This window comes from Passer domesticus, chromosome 1 (genome assembly GCF_036417665.1).
Source record: "Passer domesticus isolate bPasDom1 chromosome 1, bPasDom1.hap1, whole genome shotgun sequence".
In the NCBI taxonomy this organism is placed as follows: Eukaryota; Metazoa; Chordata; class Aves; order Passeriformes; family Passeridae; genus Passer; species Passer domesticus.
Genome location: NC_087474.1, coordinates 76,264,677 through 76,290,683, shown reverse-complemented (window position 1 = coordinate 76,290,683; position 26,007 = coordinate 76,264,677). Strand labels below are relative to the sequence as shown.

General features: G+C 41.9%; 1 protein-coding gene and 1 long non-coding RNA gene across 16 annotated transcripts in view; both read left to right on the top strand.

Annotated features, from left to right (window-relative positions):
* Nucleotides 1-9,420, top strand: part of FARS2 (phenylalanyl-tRNA synthetase 2, mitochondrial) — a 230,754-nt gene extending 221,334 nt beyond the window's left edge. For all 15 annotated transcript variants that reach the window (XM_064425638.1, XM_064425620.1, XM_064425659.1 and 12 more), the window contains one exon: nucleotides 9,084-9,420. In XM_064425638.1, coding sequence (XP_064281708.1) covers nucleotides 9,084-9,222 — 139 coding nt within the window. In that variant the 3' untranslated portion in view covers nucleotides 9,223-9,420. The remainder of the gene's footprint in view (nucleotides 1-9,083) is intronic.
* A 2,946-nt stretch (nucleotides 9,421-12,366) lies between these two features.
* The window catches only part of LOC135303682 (uncharacterized), a 39,972-nt gene continuing 26,331 nt past the window's right edge, over nucleotides 12,367-26,007 (top strand). Inside the window, exons 1-2 of the long non-coding RNA XR_010365123.1 lie at nucleotides 12,367-21,390; nucleotides 22,691-25,096. This is a non-coding gene — a long non-coding RNA (uncharacterized LOC135303682). The remainder of the gene's footprint in view (nucleotides 21,391-22,690; nucleotides 25,097-26,007) is intronic.

Below are 26,007 nucleotides of genomic sequence, written 5' to 3'. Positions count from 1 at the left end.
TTTCAACAGTTCTGCAGTATTTTTCCCATTGTTCCATGCAAAATAACTAGGAAAACCTCACCTACAAGATCCATACTCTTTGTCTCTCATCATGGTTCAAATGTATTACCTGTACAAATGGGATCTGGCAGGAGAAAAGTTTAACAGCCTGACAGTTTTCCAGTGTGTTAACAGTAGTTTAATCTGCTAGCCAGCAGTTCTCCTCTACTCTGAGGAGTTTCTCTGAGTCGTCTTTCCAAGGCAGCAGCTGTCAGAAAAACGATGAGAACAGGTTTCTTGTGGCTGTCTGTGTGGAACCACTCTATCCTCAGAGAGGGAAAGTGGTGGATTTCTGCATCTCCAAAAAAAATCCAGTTAGCCAGATTAAGGCTCATAAAACCTGACAATTCTGAGAAGAAAAATAACTTATGAACTGGAAGGACATAGCAAGCAGCACTTAATTGTGCAAGTAGCTGCAGGGTTTTTACCAGCTTTGACAGATACTGTAAGCAGCCCCATTGAGAAACCCCCTCTCTTTGCACACACAGAGCTACAGATGGTTTTAAGTTGCATTCAGGTGCTGCAGGCTGACCAGTGGAGCAGATGCTTTTAATGTATTGCTTTTCCTCAAAAAAAGGAAAGGAACAAGTGATTTCTTTTAACCTCTGCTTTCTGTTTTAAAGTCCCTTTTGTCTTCTAGTCTGAGGTTAACTCAGCTGCTCCTGCTGACTTCTTGTCCCCATCCTGTTTTCTTCTGGTTTGGGCTTAGTTTATCAGTTAAGAAACAACATATTTGGTTGTCCAGATGTTGTCTCTCTACTCTCCCCTGCCTTGTCCACTCTGTATGGGACGAGTTGTTTTCTCGTGCCATAGCCTGTTTTGGTTTCCAGGATTGCTGTACAACTGTGCAGTAAAGAAGGGTGACTGGAAGTGTGGGTGAATGGGAAGGGTAACTTGGAAGAAGGGTAACTCAAAGAGTCTGTGCCTGCACTTGTCCAAGCCTCCTCTCTCTCATCAGTTTTCTGTGGGACCTTGGACATTTAAGTTCTTAGCTGAGTCCAGAGCCATGTCCAGCTTTACTTTAACTTACAACAATTGTAAAAGGACCTTAAACATCTACCTCCTGGGCCTGGTGAGGACAAAACCACTAATCCCAGTGAAGAAATCTATACAAGAGTCTGAAACAGCATTCAGGCCTTCCCATGCACTTGTCTGTCGTCTAGACCCTGATTTCTGGTAGTGCTCAGTGGAGATACATCTAAACCAGCTGTCACTACCATCCATCTTCATTTCTTAGGAAAATGAATTGTTTAAATTCTCATATAAATTCCCTTTTTACTTGATTAGGAAATATGTTTTAATTTGACAGCAATGTTATTTTTAGTAATACTTTTTGTAGCCTTTAGTATTAACATCTAGTTGGCAGAAAAAACTGCTAAATATTTATACTTCTCATCTTTGATCTTTCACTCAGAAGAACTGAAAAGGTATCACACTTAACATTTTTATTATAAATATTTTAGAAAGCATTTTAAAGAGTCCAAATTCACCTCTCGTGTTGGATTTATCCAGAATATTAGGATGGGTTGTTACTCTTAAGTACAGGTAGTTGCCAATGGTTGGAAAGTTTAGAGTGACCCTGCTGCGGCTAAGGGCCAGAAATGGAATTATTAATTTCATGGTTTGATAGGAGGAGGACCAAAGCTTCTTGCATCCTCTTACACACGCTGGCTCAGAGGGAGATGAATACGATGTCTTTGCACAAGAAGCACAACTCAACAACAGAGCTGCTCTTTGCAAACAGGTTGTGTCCCTCATCCTCTCCAGTACAGACAGTTGTCCTGGAAGGGCACAACAGGGTTGTGGATGAGATACCCAAGTCACAAAGTTCTGCCAGAACCACAGAGCCTGTGGCTGCTGGAGATATCTTCTTCTACCCCTAAATTACCAGGTATTTAGGAGGTCAAGAAAAATGTGGAGAAAGCAGGAGAACCAGCAATGGCAGAAAATATAATGATTTATTATGGGTTTACTCACTGAAAATGTGACTTTTTCTTAGAATTTCCTGGTTGGTAGCCAAAATGCTTCAGCTGCCAGCAGTACCAGGACTTCCAGGTAGTGTGTGCTTCTGTTCTCCTCAGTATGTCAATATCAGCTATGCCAGCCAAGTTTCTTTTCCAGAGAGAGGGGGTGATCCATCATAGGAACTTTTTGCCTTGGCCTCTCATGGGAAATGCAGTCCTGCCATGGTTTCTGAACTAAACAGGGAAGGAGAAAGTCAGGAAGCTTAGATGGCAATTCCCCTGAGACAGAATATCCAAATTGAGTTATTTTGTTCTTTTGTTTGCTCGGTTGGATAGTGTTTAAGTCTCCAGTGGTCAATTTTTAAACAAATAATGAAAAGTGTTACTCCTTGCATTCTATTTTGGTGAAAACAAGATTAGACTTTAAAAAGCCTTTGACATTAACGTTTTTCAGTCAAACTTAGGGAAAGTGAAGCAAAATAAAACCCTGTACCACAGAACAAGTATTCTGTCCTGTCTCATGCTGAGACTATAATTTTTTTCTCTCTCTCTTTCAGCATCTGATTATTTTAATATGCTTAGTACATAAAGATAAGTCTCAAGTACTTTACCAATCAACCTTCTCTAATTTGCCACCGCAATGGGTAGAAGTTATTTCACTGGATGTATGTATGTATCAAAACTTCTCTTTCTCCCATCTTTGTTTCACCTGTGCAGACCTTGTATCCTGTCATGGTAATAACTGAAAAAAAAATAGGGGTTTGTACCCTGTTCTGAGTCTCACAGGTTTGCACATGTTCTGATCTTTGTGTGCATGGCTTTCTTCCATTGCTCAAAAGCTCAGCCTTAGGAACTTGAGAGACTTATTCCATGCATAGTGTTGAATTTATGTGGTGTGGTGACTGCTCTGCAGTTACTCTGCTCAAAGTTAAGCAAGTCTTGAAGATATTCAACCTCTAACTCACTCTTGAATCTTCCTGGATTTAGAGCAGGATTTTGAACTGAATCACTCAATGGACTGGTGAGCCTCTAAAAACAGAAGAGGCCCAGAAGTGAATGCACAAAGTTCACCTTGCAAAAGGGACAACTCTCAGTCACATCCAACCTGAAATCCACATGAAATGGATTTGTCAGTATTGGCATTGATCAAATATGATGGGAATTCTGTCCCCTGAGTTTGATAGATGATTTTCCCAAAGAGATGGAGATTGGAGGACAGGCAGTCATCCCCAATGCTGGAATCCATCCCCTTGAGAAATGGTTTGATACCTGCTTTACAACCACTGATCATTGCCTTCTTCAAGGAATCAATGAGTCACTGTCTTTAAAATGAAAAGAAAAAACACAATCCCAAGTCCCAAGGCTTTGTAGATTTTTTCTGCCCTTTGGTGGCAGCAAAAGTCTGTGTCACATTTAGCTTATGATCCTGTGGGTACTCTAGATTTTTTTTTTTTTTAGTGTAATGGAGAATGGTACTTTTCTTCTTCACCCTAGTGATATTTCATTGCTGCCTGCATGTAATGGATTCCATTACTACTGATGCTGTGAGACTTAAGAGCTTTTTAATAGGAAGTGCTTGGATCTGAGATGGGTTATCTGTATCCTTGGCTGGTTACTGAGAGGATGCACAAGGGAAATACTCTCTCAATTTCTTGTATAACTCAGTCTGTTTAGAGTTCCCTCTGATGGGGAGCTGGCAGAAAAGAGCCTTGCACTGCTCATGGTAGTTCTTTTGTTGGCCTCTGTCAACAAACCAAGGTGATCTGTTGAAATAAGAACAGGTATTTTTGGGCCAAAGCACAACTAATTGCTTCAACTGTTCCATTAAACATTTAGTGAGTACCTTAAAAGCCAGGAAACTTTCAAGTGGAGCCTGTGAAAGATTTTTTTCAGTATTTGTCTGTTTGGATCTGTTCCTGCATGCAAGAAATTATTTGATAGATTTAGGCAGAAAAGGAAAATAATCATCAAAGCTTTTGAATTAATCCAATGTTTTTGAATACTGGACAATGACTTAGACACTGACAATGGCTGTCTAACAGTGTCCAGTTAGACAGAGAAGCTGAAAGTGCTTTAATTTTTTATCCACTTTTAATATCTAAACTAGAAGGTGTTATTTATGTCTTTTGCGTTTGTATCCCATACTGTGCTCTACTGTGCTCTTTATCTCTCAATAATCTGGCTATTAACAGAATTTTGACTTTTTTTTCCTGCATGAAGAGAGAAGCTTAAAATGGAATTAATACCAAAGAAAGAATGAAAAGGTCAAGCAGGTTTCAGGTTTGGTATTCAGATACAGATTTCACCAAGTCCAATTAGAAAAGAGCAAAAAGTCCATTACTGTTTCAGTTTTGTGAACTAGAAGAATGATATTTCAGTCCAATCACCAGTCAGTGAACTTGCAGCTCTTTTGAAGTGACCACCAAAAAAAATTCAATGAAGTTGACACTCTCAACATGCTTATATTGGCCTGAACTAGTTTTGAAGCTGAACCACCCTTCTGCCAGGTGTCAGCTGGAGAAGGTATGCAAAAGAAATGATCATTTCCTGCTTTTTGTGGGTATAAAACAGTTCTTTCGTCTGGAGGTGATCTAATGCCTTTCACTGGCATCAAAATCACCTTAAACAAAAACATGTCCCTTTTTAAGAATAGGCTGTGTGTACAATGTGCTCTTCCAGAGAGATGAAGTATTAGCATTTGAAAGGATGGATGAGAATGTGTATTTTGGAAAGACCTTTGTTCAGAGAATTACTGCTATATTCTATGTGCATATCACCATGGTAATTGAAATATTTGCCACTGATGAGAAGGTATACAGCACAAGCCTTTTGCCATTTTCCATGATGTGGTTTCTAGCAAAGAGTGCTATTTGTCAGTTTAAAATTTATGGTAGGATATTTAGCAGTTGTGCATACTGTCATAGAGATGGATGTGGTTTGAAAGCACAAAACAAAAAGGAACAGGTAATGACATCTTCTTCTTGCAGTTTAATATTCTTCCCCATTTCCACTTAAAATGTGAACCATTCTGCAACTGCTGGAGCCACAAAGCAAAACCAAAGCTGTGCTCTCTGCATGGCTTTGTCAATTAGGATGCTGGTAAGATGAAACAGTTTATTCCTTTCTTCCCATCATCACCACTTTCAGGACATTGTGGCAAACAAAACAAGCCTTTCTCTTCCCTGAGGTCATTCCATGCATGTGATCTCTGTCGAGGGTGTAGCAGCCACCTAGTACTGTGTGAAGGTTTATGTAAGGGAATTACATGATTAATCTTATGAAGGTATATAGGATACACATTTCCATGGCAGGGATAACCTCAAGGAACCTCATTAACATGACTCACTTAACAGAGAGGAAAAAAAAATCTCAAATGCTTGCACTACCATGTGTGTAGATTTTACGTTTAAAAAAGTATTCTGTAGGAAAAGGTGCAGTATAGGTATCATGGTGAGTAGTACTGCTTAGTGAACTGCTCGGGACACAAAAGAGATGTTACTCTTTTTTGCTCTTTCATGCTGTGGCCGATTGTCACTCTCGTTTTCTGTTCCTCAAAGTAAATCCAGCTCTCTAGAAAAATGTCTGGTTTTGTGTTGTCCTCAGCACTTAAGAACAGGGGTAACCTCCATACAGAGCTCTCTGTGTTTCTGTGCTTTATTTAAGGCAGATGGAAAGTAGAACACAGTTAAAAGGTAAGGGGTTTCCTGCTCAGTGCTGCCCCTTTTATCTCCCTCTTCCAGTAAAGGATGGAGAAATTTTCATTCTTGTTATGGTATTGCATGTGGAAGAGATAAGTGCCAATGCCAGGCACTTATTCTTTATGCAACATTTTGGTTACCAAATGACCCTGTGCTTCGTCTTATGTAATGCCTGAGACAGGTTCCCTAGAATGCTGAAGTGTTTTGCTGTTTGTAGCTTCTGGGATCAGCTTTCCAGCCAAGTTGCATTTAAAGCATCCTTCAGTGATCTTCCGTGCAGGGAAAGCTAACACACATGTATTAATTTTTGTTGCCTACCACACCCTTTCATTCTAGCCCAGGTACCAGGGTGAGGTTGCTTTCATATTGATTTTATTAGACTAGTGGCAGACTAAGACCCCTTCATGTCTTGTCCTGCTTAGGTATCAGGCTGAAATACCCAAAAATATACACTGACCTTCAGATGGACCCCACACAGTGACTCTGACCGGGCAGGGACCAGCTCCCTAACACATGAAGGCACCTGAGTGCCAATTCGTGAAAATCATGGGGCAAAGCTCTTTCCTCCAAAACTCATATGAAAGAGCATTAGGCATTATTTCGCTCCACTGTTTGTCCACAGTCTGTATCCTGTTTCCTCCTGTGGCATCAGAACAAACCCCTGTCTTCCTTCTCCCTTTGAGCAGTGCTTCTCTGTGCTCACTGCGCTTCATTACCTGAGAGCCGCAGGCTGGTGCAGAGGAGACTTGTGACACTGAGATCAGCTGAAGCCTAATGGGAGAGGAGTCCGCGTGACTGCAGCCGCACGGACTTGTCTGGGGTGTGCTTTAGGTAAATAAAGCCCGCTGTGCTCACTGTTAAGCTTCTACATTTTTTACTCTTTTTCTTTCTTCTTTTTTTTTTACCTCATGAAGCTGCTGCTGCAGGTTTTGGCCTCAAAATTTTGTTTCTCAGGATAGAGAGCCACTGCTTCTGTATCATCAGGCTGCAGCATGACATGCAGCAGAGACTTCATTATGCATAAGCAGAGCCATCACTAAGGTAGGCAAACACTCTGTGGCTCTGCAGAATAAAAGGGAAGTGAGAAATGGAATGAGCAAAGGTATTATTTGCTGACAATAATTGTTTCCAGTTGCTGGTGATGGCAGAGATTAATCACAGTGTCTTAATACTTTATTTGGGAGCAGGGGAAATATTAAGGGAGGGAAGAGCTGAGAAGTGCTCTTCCAAATCTCCCTTGAAAAGTTAGTAAATAGTACTCTGGAAACAATGCTTAAGGTTTTGAAACTTGCAGTGTGTCTTTTATTGAAATGGCTTTGAACCCTTATACTCCTTCTTTCTAATTAGTAACAGAGATGCAGATAAACTAGCTAAAAGGTGGGAGAAAAAATAGCATACAATTTAGCATCCATGTTATGTGGAGTAATGTATATTAGTAGTTACAACTTCATTTTTTGCCTATAATTAAATCTAGATTAATTACATTTAATGCAATCCCCATTTTAGTTCTCTCACACCAATTCTTAACTTCAGCTGCAGCTAGCAGAACTCTAGTCCAGTGCTGTTCTCTACAACCTCTACCCTTTCCTGATTTAAATACATCCTAAAGCTACTGTTTTGCCACAACACCCACAAGAAACTATTGTGTCCTAGTCTGCCATATATAATTTGTTCTGGAATGAACCACTCTCTAGCATGGAGGGAGGGGTACACAGAAACACCTGAGTCAGGAGTAATTGTCACTTTCATTTAGCCAAGGCCAGTGAAGAAGCAGTAGCTACATGTACCACAGCATACACCTACATTAAGCAAACTCATTTTTACATCACATTAAATAATAATGAATTTTCAGTCATGGGGTATATTCCCAATATTTGTAAAACTTCAGGATTAAGCTTGTGACTGTACACCTTCTAAATAGATTTTCAGCCAAAACAATTTGCAAATGTTTTTGATCAGGTGTATTCCTGTAGCACCTTTAAAAATTGAAATACTACCAGCTCTAAGGATATTTCCTCGCCTGGTTTTGAAATAATTTCTGTTGAGCTCCAATGAATTATCCCTCTTTCTTACTCAAGTTTTTCACTGGCAATGTAGCATCTGACCAAATCCTTGTTATTCCATTTACTTGCTTCCCGAGGTTTGTCCTCTTGGCTGCTTTGAAGAGGTGGAGCAGAGCAGAGCAACACCTTCCCCACAGTTACATCTCCCCCTCTTTTCTCAAAGATTACTTTTCTGCAGCATTTAACCTGCACACAGGGAAAGCTCTTGGCTGGCTTTTAGCAGTTAACTGCAGTCAGCTTAACACTTTATGAAATGCAGTTTGCCCTTTCAAGTGCTAGCCAGATTTAACTTGCTTTATCTTCAGAGCACACAAAAAAAGGAGAAATGCTTTAATTAGAAGTAGCTTTTTTGTTGTAAACTGCTAGTGGGAGCAGGGCAAATTTCCTACCCTTGTTGGATGGGACAAAATTGGTACCAAACAACAATTCTGAGGTATAAATTACCTGTGCCTGTTCCTAGTAGGATTTGAGGTTGAAATTAATATCTTGAGAGCTGTCTTTGTGGATGAACACATCTAACCTTAGATTTAATCAAATAATCATAAGCATAAATGTGGTTCTAAAATGAAGCAATTTTCAGGAGAGAGATGATCCAAAGCTTGCTGACTGCCTTTGTGTGCCATTAAATGCAGAGTTCTGCCACTCTGGAAGCTTCTTCTGCCTGGTGCTGTCTGGTTTCCCATTATTTTTCCCCTCAGATTTTCTCTCTTTCATTGAAGTGAGTGTTCACCTTTGAAAGAAGCAGCTGTGTGGGCTCCATTTGAGACTAAAAAGGATGCCAAAACTGCCATTTAAATTCTGTAACACAGGCACTGCAATTACAGAGATGCCCTTGCACAACTAGGTGCTCCTGCCTGCTTTTGATGGAGAGGAGGGAGATTTTTTTCACTCCTACTGAACTTAGTGGTTTGTCCTGATTTTTCACTAACTTGTCTTTGCCTAGCCAGCAACTCTTAAATACTTTTCTTTCCTCCGTCATTCCCTTTTCTCTATACCTGTTCCCTGTTCTCCTTTGTCTCTTACTTTCCATGGCACAAGGTAAGAATCCCTCCTCTGGGGGATGTTTGCTCTGGTAAGAAGCTACCACACCACAATACAAGTTGAGGTATGAAGTGGACTTCAGCAAAGTCCTCTGCCAAAATTAAAATTCAGCTCAGTCCCGCCTCTCAGAACTGTGTATCTTAGCATTAAGGTGATTTTCAAGCAACAAGGGCAAAATTAGACCGCAAATAAAAATGATCGGGAGGGTGTTTGGCCTTATGTATTTGCATTTGCAGGCAGATGTATTTATGAGCCCTCTTTTGGTTTGTGTTTTGTAGGACGAAGAAGGTCAGCCACTGCTACCGTATCGTTTACCGGCACCCGGAGAGGACGCTAACGCAGGACGAGGTGCATCGCATCCATCAGGCTATTGAGGAGTCAGCAGTTCGGGAGCTTGGGGTGGAGGGCAGGTTCTAGCAGTGCTGCTCTGGAGCCCCAAGGACAGTTGCTTTTTTCTTTCCTTTTTTTTCTTTCTTTTTATTTTATTTTTTCTTCTTTTTTGGGGGTGGTTTTAGGTCACAAGTAGAGATGGGTTTTGTGACTGAACACAGAAAGCAATTGATGAATGGGCAATGGTAAAACTGGCAGGTAATAAACATTACTACTGAGAAATCATTGATGAAACGCTGGTGCTTTATTTTAAGAAAAGGGGGAACAGCAGTAATGTAAGATTTCCCTCCTGTTACGATAAGAAATACACTGCCTGGTGGTTTTCTGTGTTGTTAATTGGTCCCTCGGTTCCATTAAACTGTAAATACTTGGCATTATTTCTGTGTTGACAAGATCTTCTGTCCATGTAACAAGTGAAGCAAATCAGAGACACAGATTAGTTCAGGGAAGAAAAACCCATTCTGCCCCACCTCACCCCCAATCCCTTTTTTTTTTTTTCAGTAAGAGAGATAAAATTTTGCTTCAAGAAACCTTCCAAGAAGTACTTCTTGTGAAGTTTGACTCTCTTACCTTCAGAGCCCATGGGTGTTGCTTTCATCAGCTACAGAGGAGGAGCCAGTGTGGCTTGGGCTAGGCTTGGCTGTCTACAAATGCTGGGTCATTGGCAAGTTTGTCCTGTTAGATCCTCTTGTTCCCACTGAGCTGAGCAGAGCTTAGTGAGGTGCTCCAAGCTGTGCCGCCTTCACCAGGGGAGAAGCTCCCTTGTCTCACTTCTCTTTGCATAGACACCAGTTCAAGATAAATCTCCTCCCCTGTCGCCATCAAAGTGTTGATATCACCTATGTAGAATGGTAGTAAATAGAAACTCTTCCCTACAATGCCCTGAAAAGCAGCTGCCTTGATCTCTCACTGTATCTTGCTGTCTAGCAGCAGTGCCTGCTCAGAAATACGACCTTAAGGCAGGAAACCAAACTAAAATAGGATCTGCTGTTTGAGGCTCCAGTTGCTTTACAGGATGCTTGCCTTTTTAATTGCAGGTTATAATAAGTAAATTCTGGTGGTGGTATGATGCTAGGGCCTGTAGAAATGTTCAAATGATCTGATAAATACTTGATGAGCCATTGCAGATGCTGATATGGAATATGGGACCTGTTTTGGCTTGTGATAGCATTTCATACAGTCTTGCAGGTCACATCTGGTTGCTGTGCAGACAACATTCCCTCCTTCAGGGAAAAAGGCGGTAAAAATGCTGCAATAAACAGCATCTAACACTGATTTATACCTTATCAAGAAACATCTGTTCAGCAGGCTTGTACTCAACCATACGTAGCCTGTTACTATTGCAGATGTGACAGAGGCAGAGAGCTCATTTTAATTTCATTACTCAACATATTTAGCTGTGTAAACAAATCCTAATCTAAATTGCTGTTGTGTTATCCAAATAACTTGATGATGAAAACAGTATGCTAGACTTTCTACAAGGCAAAAAGAATGGGTGCCATTTAGGCATCAGAGAAACCTACGTGGTTATTTTTAAACCACCATCTACTAAGATCCATAAATACAGCCTAGCCCATTTGATGTTTCTCAGTCTCCTTAATCCTTCACCTTTTCAGAATTCTCACTGATGACATGGGGAGGAGGAGGAGAAGGAGGACTTACCTGAACTGCACTGAGCACTACTTGTTCCAAGACAGGGCATGATTGATGCTGTCACACAGGGCAGCAGATAATGTGGATCTTAATTGATGAAATTGTCTGTGGAGAGAGTACCATAACCTGTGTGCTGTGTGAAAGAACTAAGTCTCTTGGGAAAACAGGTGAACATCTGTGGTGAAGTAGGTCACAAGATTTCCCTCTTAATTTATTGGTTAGTGAAGTTTCCTTTTTCTACTCCCCAAATCTTTCAGTTCTTCTTTGATTCTGATCAGTCAATTTTGAGGGGAAAACAAGGAGTAGAAAACTGGACCTTGAGCCTTTTTCACTGCAGCCACAGGACATCATGTCTGGCTTTGCAAGGCAGTTTGGATGTTCTAGGATCAGCCCATATCCAGACACTAACATCAGCTGTGTTTGACTCAATGATTTTAGAGCTCTTTTCCAAGCTAAACAATTCTGTGACTCTCTGTCTGGATTTGCACTCCAGTGAGCACAGCCTTCCTGCAACAACCAGGTCTTGGTGGAATAGTGTTATCCTTTGAAACCTGAAAAGTTAATCTCACGAGCTAATAGGATAAGGGGGAAATTGAAAGCTTTCCTTGAAGGTGACCTGGCACCGTGGGATCATTTTCTGGAGTATATGTTTTCATAGGAGCAACTTTCAGGCAACAACGTGAACCATTATTAGGTTAAAAAATCCGATAGCCTCTTCACGAGCAAGTGTGATTCTCAATCATATGAAGGTCTGTAAAATCATATGGGCTGGCTGTGAGCGTAATATAAATACTTCAGTATGCTTAGCTTAGGTAAGCCTTTGTCATATATGTTCTAGGATTAATCTACTCTGAAGACCTATTATTCTGGAAAGGATTCATCACCAGTAGCAAAGCAGACCTCAGATCAAAAGGCATCAGTGTTGCACTTTTATGCTCCTGTCCTCTGGAAAATATCATCTTCCCTTCAAAGCTTGACCTAATTTTACTGGGAAATTTGCTATGGATAGTAGTAAACTCTCAAACCATGGGATCCCTTGTGGGTGCTGATGGAGAGCCCATAAGAATCCCAAGGTTGTAAAAGCCATTATTTATTTTACTGCTGGTCAGAGACACAGGATGCTAACAGGACTTCAGAGACTGGACTGATCCTGGTGGGAGTATGACTGAGGAAGGTCTCGGGACAGACAGTGACCAACTCTGTCAAAGAATGGGCTACCCACTGCTGTCACTTGGCTTTTCTCAAGACATATTCAGCACAAAGGTGGGTGAACTGGCTTGCAGACCAAGAGCAACATCACTGCTAAGGTAAGATTCCTTGCTGGTCACTGCTACCCTATAATCTGTCTCATTAATATCCCCCAGCCTTGGATGAGCTCCAAGTCTGGTGAAGGGGGATGAGTTCCCGAATATCCAAGTGACACCATGCCATGTGGAAATATTAAGGGGAGCAGCATTTAAGTAATTGGTGGGCATGCTGACTGACTAGTGAGAGGCATGATACACTGCTTCTTGTTTATATTAGCTCCACAGTGTATGTTTTTGTGTGCCTCTAGGTTTTATATCAGCATCCTTTAATAAAAGAGGGGAAAGTCAATTGTAGCAAAAGAAGCTACAGAAGTACTGGCTGGGCATCTGTGTGACTGAACAGTATGTACCATTTGAATGTTGTGGGTGCTGGTTTTCTTCATAGTTGCCATTGGTTCTCAAGCTAACTGTGATTCCTGAAAGATCAAAGATTTAGTTTTAACACCCAGTTTGGGATCTTCCCAGTAAAAGGCAGCAGATTTACGGTGCACTAAGTCTTACCTGGTTCTGATGTTCTATTTAAAGAACTGCAATGGAAAGGTGGTGTGATCTAGATAGGCAAGAAATGGCTCTATGTTTTGCAGGGGTTTTGAGGTTTACAGTCATCTCTGCCATGGTATTGCCAGGTGTGATCAAACAGTCGTACAAATCTGAAATCAGTTTTCTACTGGGAATCCAAACTTTTAGTAAATCACTGGTGGTCATTATTGCCCTTCCACTGAGAGTGTTACTGCTTCTTACTCTGTACCTGTATTGAGTTTCTCAACTACTGACATATTGGTCTCAGGCCTTCAATAATTTTGTGTAGGGATTGACTTTAAAAAAAAAAAAGGGAGAAAAAAAAAAAGTTGTGGGCTTTTCGTGTGTTTGGTGGTTTTTATCTGCAGTGATTGGTGCATTTCAACTATCCCAGGAAAACTCAGAGTAAAGACAGGACTCTTTGGTGGTTCATTGAAGTAAACACAAGGGGTCTTGCCCTGAAAAACACAATTATGTCCATATCATCAAGATCATATTTGGGCAAAACTAAAAAACCTTGTCTTCATTGTGGGTTGACTGAAGGTTGACTGGTGCTCATGAGTTAAGCCAGGGTCAGAAAGCACTCTGTATTGAGTTTCAATACCAAACCCCAAACACAGACAGAAGCACTTTTATGCACAAGGACATTCTGTCAGATTCAGTGTGAGCCTATAAAATGATTATGCTGGGTATTTTAGGCTTGCTGGTTGGTGAACTATCTCCATCTGAATTGTTATGATCTGTGGGAAAAAAATGGCTTTGTACTTCAGCTCTGAAATAAGTAGCCATATTTTCAACGCTCAGAGCTCTCTTCAGCTACTGTCTGCTGTGTGTCTTTGCTCAGAGATGACTGTTTCTGTAAAACAGATTTGCTTTCTGTGTAGAACAGGCCATATTGGCTAATTACACACATCCTGATCAAATTTTAAGATATTTGAACATTGTCTCTGAAGAGCCACCAAAACTGAAGCATCTTGTCATCTTGTGATGACCTTGAACATATTTCTAGGGGACACAAGAAACCAGCCATTGGTACTTGCTACCTGTTTTTAAATGTTGGTGCAACCACATCAGAATTTTAAGCTGAGTTATCTCAGAGGAGACAACTGCAGTTCAACACAGAGCATGGACATATGCTGGGTGAAGGCACTGACTTCTCCAGACTGTGTTGTATAAGGTTTGATCATCATTAACATCTGATGCATACAAATGTTTGGCAGTTTTCGTGCCTTTGTGCTTTAGTCAGATGGCCTCTGTTATTCTATTTGTGCCCACTGTTAACTAAGTAGAGTCTGGTTTAGTCTGCCTTTTTCACTTGGCCTTCTGACACGACCTTGCTTTCTCATTTCAGTTTCGCTGTTGAAATTTGGTATAACTTTGGTGAAGAAACAGTGCCAGGCTGCAGGCAGGGAGATTTGTTATGCCACAGCCTAAAGCCTGTGTTCCTGCACCACATTACTGCAGGGTCTCTCTGTTCTCACCCTCTGGATGCAGGTGATTAACACGTGGTCCAGGGAATTGCACTTCTGCCTGCTCAGTAATTTGCTGGGCAGCGATGCAGTCATCCGGAGCAGCTGCCACTTAAATGGGCTGTAGATTGTTCTCTTTTTATTTTAGTGCCTGCAGAGCTTCACTGTGTGCCACAGCCAGACACATGTGTTGATGTTTGCTGCAGCAAAGCATCTATTAGCTGCATCTCACAATGTGCTGCCTATGCAGCCAATTTTCAGGGGAATCCCTGCATGCATGTGAATGGTTGTTCCCATCTCCATCCACAGATGGGAGGCACATCAAGGCCAGGGGTGAGGACTAAAAACTTACTAGACCCCCAACAGGTACGATTAACTGCTTGTGGGATTTCAACAATGTCTGTATAGGATGGAAAGTCCAAACTTGAGGTATCTGTCCAAATGTCACTTCAAAGGTTTTGTAACCCAGCACCAGGTGGCCATGGTGACACCGGTGTCATTCTGGAGGAGGGGAAAAGGTTAGGGAGTGATCCCAGGGTAACTGAGAAGCAAGGCACTCATGTCCTGGGCTCACAGTGCTGAACTATCTTCCCTACCGCCATGCTCCAGGGAGGCACGGATGTGATTTTGGCTACCTGCCTTTGCATAGGCACATAGTAAATAATTAACATGCACGGCCAGGCCTTTTGGTCATCATTTATTGCTGTAACTGATGATTAATTCAAGGAATTATTGATTCTCATGCCAAATCTTTACTCATTGGTGGTAGAGAAACTAATAATCATTCACAGGGTCATTATTGACAGATCTCAGTATAGGAGGTGGATAAAACATGTGGAAATGGAAGTGTATGTCCATAGGTTTGTTTGTCTCTTCCATATCATGAAGGGAGTGATTGACAAACTCAAGTCAAAAGTCTGACTTGTACCCACACCAAGGCCCCTCTTGTTGGGTGTTCACATACTTGGTGGTGCTTTCAGGAGGAGCAGGGCCACCTGGGATCACCAAACAGCTCTCCAGAGATGTCTGCTCAGTGTTCACAGGAAGCTCTTTCCTGGACACTGGAGACTCTGGAGACACTGTGCTTTGCACAGTAACACATTTGGAGTGTGATTCCCTTAAATCTCCTGTCCTGTGCTCATGGTACACATAAGCTTACCTCCCTGGGCCCTACCCTGAAGCACTTCCTTTCTTTGGCAATCTCCTAAATTCTAGTTAATCTCCTTCCCATGACTCCAGACCTCAGCTCTTCTCCCCTTTCCACCACAGTGCCCCAGTCAGTGCCTGCTGCCTTGCCAGAAGCTTGCTCAGAAGGGTTTCACACTGGGGCCAAGAAAAAACTCAATGCTCCCCGAGTATGTGTGTTAATGCTTGGGTGTCTCCTCTCATCTGCTGTTTTTCCCAAAGTTTGACAGAACACCTTGCCTCAGAGACCCTCACTTGAAGTCCAGCATGGATGTGTTTGGATCCAACAGTCAGTGAAGGTCACTGGCAGTGGAAGCCCCAACACCCATCTCCATGGCACACAGCCTTGCTTCCTTAAGCAAGGAGACAGAGAAATAGCAGCCTGCTAGGAAGGCATAATTAAGTGTATCCTGACTGAAAGTTCAGGTGTATTAGTAAGAACATGATGCCCAGCATGGTCCCTTGCATGTACTTCCAGAAAATTATTACAAATATATTGTGATAAATAATAACAGCAGCCTTCCCTGTGTTTACAAGCTGCTGTTATTGTACTGTATAGCCTGAGTCATTTTCCTTTCCGCTTGTTAGAAACAGAAAAAATTGAATTTGATTAAGAATTAAATTATTTCCTGATGTTCCTCGTCTTGCAGCATTACTTCTTATGTTTGAACAAGGAGGTCAGCCCAGCTTTGCTTAGAACATTTTCAGTACCTTACCATATTATGTTATTTGTGTGTCACACACATATGAAATCAGAGTGAGTTATGTGAGTCTCATTTCTGTGCTGTGGACACAAAAGCAAGGTTGTTCCCTATATTCTGTCTGATTAGAGATTTTTCTCTCTGCTGCTTTGCCTCAATACACAGAAATCACCTTTTTCCTAGAAAAAATCAGTATTTTCTGGTGCCTCATGCTGTCAGAGAGCCAGCACTCTTCTGAGCACTCTCCCTTCAAAGATCAATCAAATTTTGGGCAGAGAACTCCCTTTCCCACTTGAGACTTTTTTTTCAGCCTGAAAGACTTTGTGGCATCTGTTTTAGGCTCCTGTGCAACACCTGCTGCTGGTGACAGTGCAGGTCTTTTTCCGCCTCCAGGGAAGAAAGGTGACTTAACAGAAAGGCCAACTTTATAACAGGCATTTGAATTACTTAAATGTCCTGCCATAATGACAAAAAAAAAATCTAGCCTCTTAAAAATTATGCAGAGAAGTCAGTTTTGGTCTTTACTAGAGAGCAGGTTTGTGCAGCATTTCCACATCAGTGCAGCTTGTGAGGCTCCAACAGAGAACAGCTTTTCCACTGAAGGCTCTTTCATTCATGTTTGGAAAATTGCTTTGTAGTTTCATGGCTTCCTTTCTGTTTGGACACACATCTGGGGTCATTGGCTGTGCCTTCTGTGCTTGTTCCCTAGCACCTTCTGTGCCTGGTGCTCTGGCTCTGCATAGGATGGAGCAAAGAGGGGGAAGTGGCTCTTAACTTACAGGGTCTGTTGATTGCTGTCACCTTCTCTGGGCTTTGAAAGAACTCAGCTGGAAGAATGCTTCTAGCACTGATGTTCCAGTGGAAACATGATTAACAGGAAGAAAAGTAGTGACATTTCCCAGAGGGAAGTAGATGTGAGATGATCCATGTGGGACAGTTGTTCTGTGCTGCCAGGGAAAAGGTCATTTTTTCAGTGTAGGTGCAGGTGGCATCATACATGGCCAACTCCACCTGGAAATCAGCTGTACAGTCCAGATGTTGAGCTAAACACTGGGATCACCATGGTAGGCCATGGTGATCCCAGCGGCTTTCCTACATGGCCATCAAGTTATTTTGTATGTAAAACCAGAGTATCATGTATGGGACTCTGCCCAGAAAATTCTCTGGAAAAGCACATTCTGTAAATGGGGTTGAGTAGGCTTGTTATTAAACCCTCCCAATAAGTGCCTACTTAAAAAGGAGGGACAAATCTCTCCATAAATGAGGGAATTATTCTTAATAGTGGCTGTAACCCTGACCTTTCCTACAAGATCTTGGGGATCTTGAAACATTTTTCCAACAAAGATCAAACTATTGGCTTTTATCAGACACATAAACAGAAGGCTGGAGAGACTGAGGGGTTGGCCTTGCCTCACAGATTCCTGATGCAGTACCCGAGTCCCATTCTGTAGGTGGCATGTGCCCTCAGGAATGAGGGAAGGGAGGAGGACCTTGGTGCTTTACCTGATCCTTACAGCACTGCATTAGGATAGGCCCCACTTCTCTGCCTCTCTGCACTGCAGTGGCATTACACATGCATTGCAATGCATTACACTGGGAGCTTTCTCCACCAAAACCAGAAGTGTTACAGCAACTAAGAGACCAAGGATGAAAGAAGGAAACTGTGAGGCAACAAGGATCATCAGGCATGTAATTTTTCCCAATACCTCCACTCTTTTCTTTTCAAAGCACATGTTGAGTGAGGCTGGGGAAGCAATTGGCAGCACATTCACAGCATCTTGGTCCTCTGTGTATGTGTCTTCTGCAAGGATCTCAGTCTGGTGTGTGTACTGAAATTGTGTCAGGAGCTACACAGTTTCTGTCTGGGGATTTAGCATTCCTGGTCTGCCAGAAGATTTAATTTCCCCTATCAAGAGCTCTTGGGCACTTTAGATCTGCTGTAAGGAAGGGGATAAAATCAGTAGTAAGGCAGGGCATCTCTCTGGACATGAGAGTGCAGAGAACAGCAGTGCTCCTGCTTCCTCTGGTCCTTGCCTGCTCCAAGGCCAGTGCACACCTCAGTGCTCACATCGGGCTGCCACAAGAGCTGAGATTCACGGGGTGGTGTCTGAAACACATTTCCTCTTGTGAAAGTCTGGCAAGTGTACGTGAAAACATTTCATCAAGTTATCAAATAACATTTTGTTCTTGTCTCCATATGATGAGCATAGCTTGGCAGTCCAGGCTCTTACATACAAGATTATACATGCAGCAGCTCTCAATGCATTATTTTTCTAGCATTAAGTTATTCTGCTTCCCCTTGTGCCCATGTGAAATTCTGTCATTTATGTCCTGTGGTAAGAAGCTGAGTTTAGCTAAGCTGTTTAAAAAGAACCTATGCTTTGGGTCAGTTTGAACCTGTCATCTAGCTTTGCCTGCTGTCCCACATCCCAAAATACCCAGCACAGTCAACACCAGGCCCCTGGTAACCAGAGAGGTACTGACAAATCTGGGAAGTTTTTGGAGGAGAGTGACAGAGTTGATCAGGAGAGGTGGAAGCACAGGTAGATGAGTTCAGCTATAAACTGATGCTGAGCCCAGCTCAGGAATGACTAACAAATGTGTGGTTTGTGAGACATGTAGCGCTCTGATGAGCACGAACACCCTCCCACTCTCCTGAGCATGAGAGCAGAATTCTTGGTGTGACACGCAGGGATATAACAAGGGCTAATGGTGTGACAGTCAGACTGAAAGTAAGGTAAAATTTCCTGACAGTGAGATGTATTTTGCTGTGAAACGGCCTCCCAAGGGAAAGGGCAGGAGCCCAACTGCTTTGTCTTTTTAAAGCCAAACTGGACAAAGCATTAGGAAAGGTAATTCAGGGAGCAAGTGTAAATTGGCTGGAGTGGTGATCTAACAGATCCTTTCCATTTCTAGCTCCTAGGATATAATGCTCTCTGTAATTAATTTTTGACCGGTTTTTAGCTTAGAGGGTAACATGGAGATGAAACTGAGCAAAAATATTAACAATAAGAACTGAAAAAATCCAAACCATAGAGTTTGTCTAGTAGTCAGGGAAAGTGCCAGATTGAGAGTTCCTTAGGTTAATGGCACTATTCAAAAATAGCTTTGCAAATGGGAAAGTGAAAATTGTTACATAGGTAATTATTATAGTAATGACATATTTTTAAAGAGTCCTGGTAGTCCCAAGTATCCAAGAGCACATCTCAGATTTAGGGGTGTGCACGCATTATTCATGTAATGGGAAACTGCTGTAGCTGACACTGAAATGCAGCAACCACTGTTTTAATGGCAGCAGTCTAAGATGGGGTATAAAGTATGACTTCTGTAACTGAAACTGTAGAAGAATTGTCTTGGTTTCTCAGAATTTCTTTGACTGATTAGTTATATAGGCAGGAGTTTCTTTTGCAACTGCTTTTCCCCATATTTTTGCTTTTAAAGCAGCAGGATCTGGCAATATTGACCAGGCTTTCCTGGTTCCTTTTGGGTGGGCAGGGAGAGTCTGCCAAACTAGCATGACCCTGAGCTGAGACACACTGGACTGGCCTCCTTATGCAGGTTTATCTCCCTCTTGAGAGTCCTGACTTCAGCCTCTAAATTCCTGGAGAACAAGGGCAATCTAGTTTACTTTAGTAAAGACAAGAAGGGAGCCCTTTTGTAAAAATATGAAAATGCAAAATAGTATGGTTTTTGTGTGAAACCAGAACAGGCAGATTGGAAAAGCTGAATAATATATTATTAACTGGTTTAAATATTGTAATTTTAAACTGAAGTGTGTGGGTTTTCATTCACATAGGGAACAACTTTTTTTTTTATTTTGTTGTTTATTTTTAATAAGCAGTCACAAATCTGAAAGAAAGTGGCTAAAATACAGATGTTCTGCATTGTTTATCATTCATGAAATTAGACTTTCTTAGGCAACAGCCTTGAGGAGTCAGTTGAAAGAGGAAGGAAATGAGCCAGGCAAGAACTTGCATGTTGAACATGTCATCCTTCTGGAGCCACATGCTCACCGTGGAACTGACTCACATGGCATTAAAAATTGTTTGTTCTCATTTACATGATCTGCAAGACTGTGTTTAATGTAATATGTGTTAGCTGCACAATTAGTCAAATGCTATCCATTTGTTAATGATGGGGGAAAGCATTCCTCTGTAAAATGCTATTGACTACTGAGTAGCTCAGGTGCTACACAGTTTGACTACCTCTGTATTTTAGATAGATTTACCAATATCTAAGGATTTTTTTCAACAGTTACTACATATTTAGTTCTTTTGTCTGTTAGCTAGTCATGCAAAAATCAGTAAAAATTTTCCTATATTATATTATTCATAGGGGCTCTTTGGAGCTTGAGTTCTCACTTATTTATTAGAAATTTTAGTGTTTAATCAAAGAATCCCGTAACTTCTGGCCTGAGATAAAATCCTGCCACTCTTCTGCTTCCAAAATAACAGAGCCAAAAAAATATTTATTTATAAACAACTGATGTGATAGTCTTCAGCTTACAGCTACTGTAAACCTTCATGATCTGGGTTTCCCAGGGCTTGGAGGTTCTTAGTGTTATAGCAGCTGAAAAAATTATAGCACCAGCAGCTTCCATCATTTGAGATGCCAAAATTGCAACATTCTTCTGAAGCGGCTCCTTTTTTTTTTTTTTTCCCGAACCTTCTTATGTAAATTTTTTCTCTCTAAAACCTTTCAACTAGTCCCACGTCTTAGACTGTAGATTAGTGTTCGGCTTTCAGTAGGATGTTTGTTTCTTAACTTCTTTATTTTATGAAAGAATGACTTCTATTCCTTTTCCATTTAGGCACCTTAGAAATCCTACCTTTCTTAGTGATGCCACAGAAAATCTCTCAAACCGTGGGTGGTTCAGCTGCCGTTACCTGATGCAACCCTCAGTCTGGGTACTCTGTCTTGCTTTAGGAAAAGGATGGCTTCTGGCAAGAGGCTGTGGATCCCATGCCTCTGTTTGCTTGTTGGCTGCTGGTATGAGGAGGCTGGGAAAGGGTGGAAAGGGACGTCATGCAAGGGATCTCGCAGAAAAGCCGTGGCATGAATGAATCAGAGAACATTGCTTCCTACTTAAGTGCTAAATTCCTCTTAGATACAGAAGGGATGTAATTCCAAAGTCCAGGTACAGAACAGAGGACAGACAGATGTTGACTGGTCAGGAAAGTATAAGTACCATAATACATCGTGTGATTGACTGAAAAGGGAGCTGGGAATCTCCTTTTTATTTCCTGCAGGGGCACTGACCTGAGAGACCATGGAGAATTCACATCCCCTCAGTTCTCCAGCCTGAGAAGTGGGAATGATAATGCCAGCTTTTCTTTGCCATGTCTTTTGAGACTTCCAGAGGTAACACCGCATAGTTCACTGCATTAGTGTGGATATTTAACAGTATTTGTGCTGACATCAGGGCACATCCCAGGCATGCAGGACCTGATGTGGTACAGTGAGAAGGGCCACTCCAAAATCATCCCTGAACTTCAGCTGGTTGCCATGGCTGCAGAACCGCTTAGCACGACAAGCCAAGGGGAGAGTGATAAATGCTGATAAGGATAACTTACAGCATCAAGGCTGTACTTGGAAATAGCTCTGGTTTTCTGGGTCTGGGCTTGCAGGAGACATAGCTGAGCTTTGGGATTTCCTCTTATCCAGCTCACCTACAATGAACAATATGGGCCAAAACGTGGAGAACCACTGTGGAGTGAGAGCTTCAGGGCAGCTTTCCCTTGGCCTTTTGGTGATGGAGTGGGTGGGATAGGAATCTGCATCTCTGAAGCCCTTCTGCAAGACTTGGTGTTGAAAGCCAGTGAATACCATCTGCTGGCCTGCTTTATATTCATCATTTTATGTGTGCTGCTGTCAGGTACTCCTTTAGTCCCTTGTCAGTGACATTCCTAGCACAAGGGCTTTCCCTCCAGCCAGCCCCAGAGGCACCAGTCCCCTTAGAGGCTAGAGCAGGAGCAGGGAAGGATACCCTCATCATTCAGGTTGTGTGACTGGGATCTTGAGAGCACTGAATGGTCTGCTGGCAGTGAGGGAGCTGGTGGGAGGCAGATGCTAAAAATTGCTTCAAGAGAAATTGGAATGTGTCAGAAAGGTCATTTTGGAAATGGAGAAAGGACCAAGGGGTTAGAGGGTGGCATCTTAAGTGACATGAACTTCCTTGCTCTCTGCTGCAAATATTTTAGAGTTTGGAGGGAAAACTGTCAAGAACTTTCCTGCTGAGGAAGCAACATACAAATGGACACAGTTGTAGTGTAGGGATCATAGATTTTACAAAGGAAATCATGAAAAGTGCCTTGTGAGCCACACTTACTGGTGAAAATTTGACTGAGTTTCTGAGGATGAGAGGAAGCAGACAGGGGCCTAGGAAATATCTTTAAAAGCTAGGGAAAGCATAGGGAAACTTAAAAGAAAAACAAGATAAAATGGCAATTGCATATAAGCCCACGCAGGCACTTACTCTCTTGCTTTCTCTCTTACACCTACACACTCAAGCACATCTTTCTGTCCGAAATAGCAGGGAAAAGATATCATAGCCTTTATTGTCGAGAGTAATTTCTCTTCACATGTCACTAACAACAAATTCTCAGAGCAAGGAGATAGATACTTCACAAAACTCATCTGCCTGCTTTTTTCCCCTTTCTAGACCTGAAAAAAACAAGGAAGAAAGCCCCTGTGAGCTGTGGAGTTGAAGAGGTACATGTTGACAGCTCTTGGATGGCTGAAGGCCAAAGACAAGTATTTGTGTGCCAGTAATAGCACGGGAGGCAGCAGGGCGATTGCGTGGGGAGCCAGGGCTCGCTTTTCCCCACAGGAATGGCTTTGCATTTGGGCTTGTCAGGGAACATGGCTGCAGCTCCTCTGAGCTTTCACTCCCAAAATTCTTGGCAAACCGGGGGGTTTCCTACGCATCATGTCCAGCTTTGCTGAAAAATCACCAGCTGGCTGCTCCTGCCTGGGAGGAGGATGCCCCTCGAGAGGAAGCCTTGTGGTTGCACAGGCTGCACAGGGGTTTTACTCAGCAGGATGAAGATTGGCTGCCAGCTGGGTTTAAACTCGTGCCACCCCTCTAGGCTGCTCAGAAGGGCTGAGCTCTGGATATCTCTGGGGAGACAGGGCCATCATGTGCTCAGACAAGGTCAGCGTCATCTGCCTGAGTTACAGGAACAAAAGCTTGAGCTCACCCTAAGCGTGCTCAGACTCTCCCTTTCCAGGGGTGATCTTTTAACAGGGATTCACACAGAGGAGACACTTGGAGATACACTCAGAGGACTGAAAGCAATTTGGATCTTTGTCCTGTACTTAACTGATACTGAAAACTTCCCTTCTAAATGTTGGCATAGGCCCTCTTGGCTTAGACTAGTGTTTGTCTGACTCCATGAGATTCCGTCCCAGCACACCCTGAGTGAAAGACTCCACCAGCTCATTTAGAAATTGAGTTTGTTCATCAGAGTCATGTCCCATGCAGAGAGGGAAAAAATCCCTGCGCTGATGTGGATTCCTCTAATCTATATATTCATTCATGGCTGATGGTTTGGAAATGATAGTATGGAATAAGATTATTATGGATCCTGGCAAGGAATGGAATTTGTAAAAGCAGATTTAATTTTTAAAATAATTTTTAAAGTTTTTTTTTAATTGTATTGCTTTATTTTTATTTTATTTTGCAAAAGGTAAATAATAATACCCAAGAATCCCTCAATCCCCTTCCAGTGTTCTCCTCTCGCTACATGAAACTGCCAAATCTGAATTGGAAATACGCAAAAAAAATGTAGGGTTTTTTTATGATGCTTGGAAGAAAATGGATTTGCAGAGCTTCTCTCTTTAAATGTGTCAACATAAATGACATCCTAGCAGGTCTTGCAGATTGCATGGCATAGGCAAATAACTGCTATTTATTGCATGGGCTGTGCAATTTTTTACCTAGCTATTTCTGCCACATGCAGAATAGATGAAACAAATTTTCCTCACACATTTATATATACATTTATACATTTATATAGTGCCTGTCAAGAGTTGCATGCTGTGGTCTCCGCTAATGCTTATTTGTGCCATGATTCCTTATCCAGGATTTAACCCCTCCCAGAGGAAAACTACATCCCATCTGTGATACCTATTACAAAACAAGCCAGATTCTGTGCAGTGTTCTGTCAAACAGGTTACAAATGGCATTTTCCTTGCCTTTGGCCTCCCTAGTCTCCTCTGGAAAGGCAATCTAAGGCAAGTCTATCACAGAGTTACAGGAGAGACACCTTGCAACTGACTCTTTCAGGTCTCGCAGTCTTTCACCACCAGCTTGTTTCAAAGGAATAGCAACATAAAAGAGAAAAGCATTTAAAAAGAGAAGACAAATAAGTCAAGGGAGGCTCAACAACAAAAAATCCAGTTCCTTCTGCATGGATATCAGTAAAAGCTGTGTGTGTAAGCACATCAGAGTTAATTTGTTTGAAGCTTTTGATACTAAGGAAAAAAGTTAAACCATATCTCTATTACTTCTATCTTGCTATGTGTATTTCCAAGCTGCTTGCCCCCCTGGCTTTGGATGTTCTCTACTAATATGTCAGTTACCAAACATATTATGCTCCAACAGTTCCTCTGGATGGGAATATCACTTCTGTTCCTCACAGCTGTCATTGGAGAGACAACGCATGCGTCTGAAGGTACCCCTGGAATTTGCTGAATCAGACTCCAAGTTTTCTGGTACAGCAACATTTTACAATTCTGCTCTCCCTTAATGTCCTAAATATCTCAGTTTTCTGAAACATGCAAATTACATCTGTGATGCAAACATTGCGCCTGCGTGTGTCTGTATGGGATTTGCTCAGGCAGAGCTTTCACCGCCCGCTTATTTTTCAGAGTAAAGAAAAATAAAGGTCTCTGTACTTAGCCTACAATGACAGTTTTGCAGCAGAAGAACACTGAACAAGAAAAATGAAGACTGCAGAAGTGGAAGGAGGAAATGAAAGTTGCTCTACCGACAGGGCGACATGAATTCAGCAATGGGTGGATTAGTCTGAGTGTTATCAGTGATGATGAAACACAGCAGACTGTGGTAATGAAATATTTATGAATGGGGAAATGATACTGCATTCTGCAGTGCAGCACAGGGGAAAGTGAAATTTCAAGAATACTGTAATAGCAAAGCCCTCCATTAATTATCGAAAGCAAGCTGTAATGCCAGTTACCATGACAACAGGGTCCCCTATGTATTTTGCACTATTGGGCGGGTGGGGGGGAGAGGTGGAAAAAAGAGGGGGCTGCTTCTGTTTACTGGACTGCATTGTATATATTTTTCTGTTGTTGTTGTTGTTAATTAGGACTAGCCCAGCCAGTGACTGTGCAGTTAATTTCAATGATAAAATTATGAAGTGACTACTGGCTAAAATACAGGGAAAGTCTTTAATAAGTGTTACTGGTCTTTTTTGCTCTTTCCATATTAAGGGACATACTATCAGAATTATTAATATTATTATATAATATTAATGCATGATAATGCAATAATAAAAAGCTAAATTATACTAGAAGTATGATTATTAATAATAATTTTGACTGTGTTAGGCTTCCACTCACAGAGCATTTTAGAAGCAGTGATTAATTAAAGTGTCAATATTGGCATACTAAATCCACCACTGCATTTCCAGATGGGCCAAGGGAAAGTACGACCTCTGCCCACTTATTTTTAATTGCTACTTATTTGATTTCTTAAACCCATGACTGTCTTTGAGATTTCCACTCATCCTCAGCACAGACAAGGGTTTTTTCCTTCCCCTACCTCTACCAGGTAGGAGGAAAGCAAGGTGTAGACCATGATGAGGAAGCAGGTCTGAGGTCCCTGTCAACATGCACAGTTAAAGCAGCACATTTGTGAACAATGTGACTATAAACACTTACTAAATGGAATAGGCAGAGGAGTGCCCTCCAACACCTCTGCTCTGATGGCTGTGGGTGGATGGGCTAGGGATG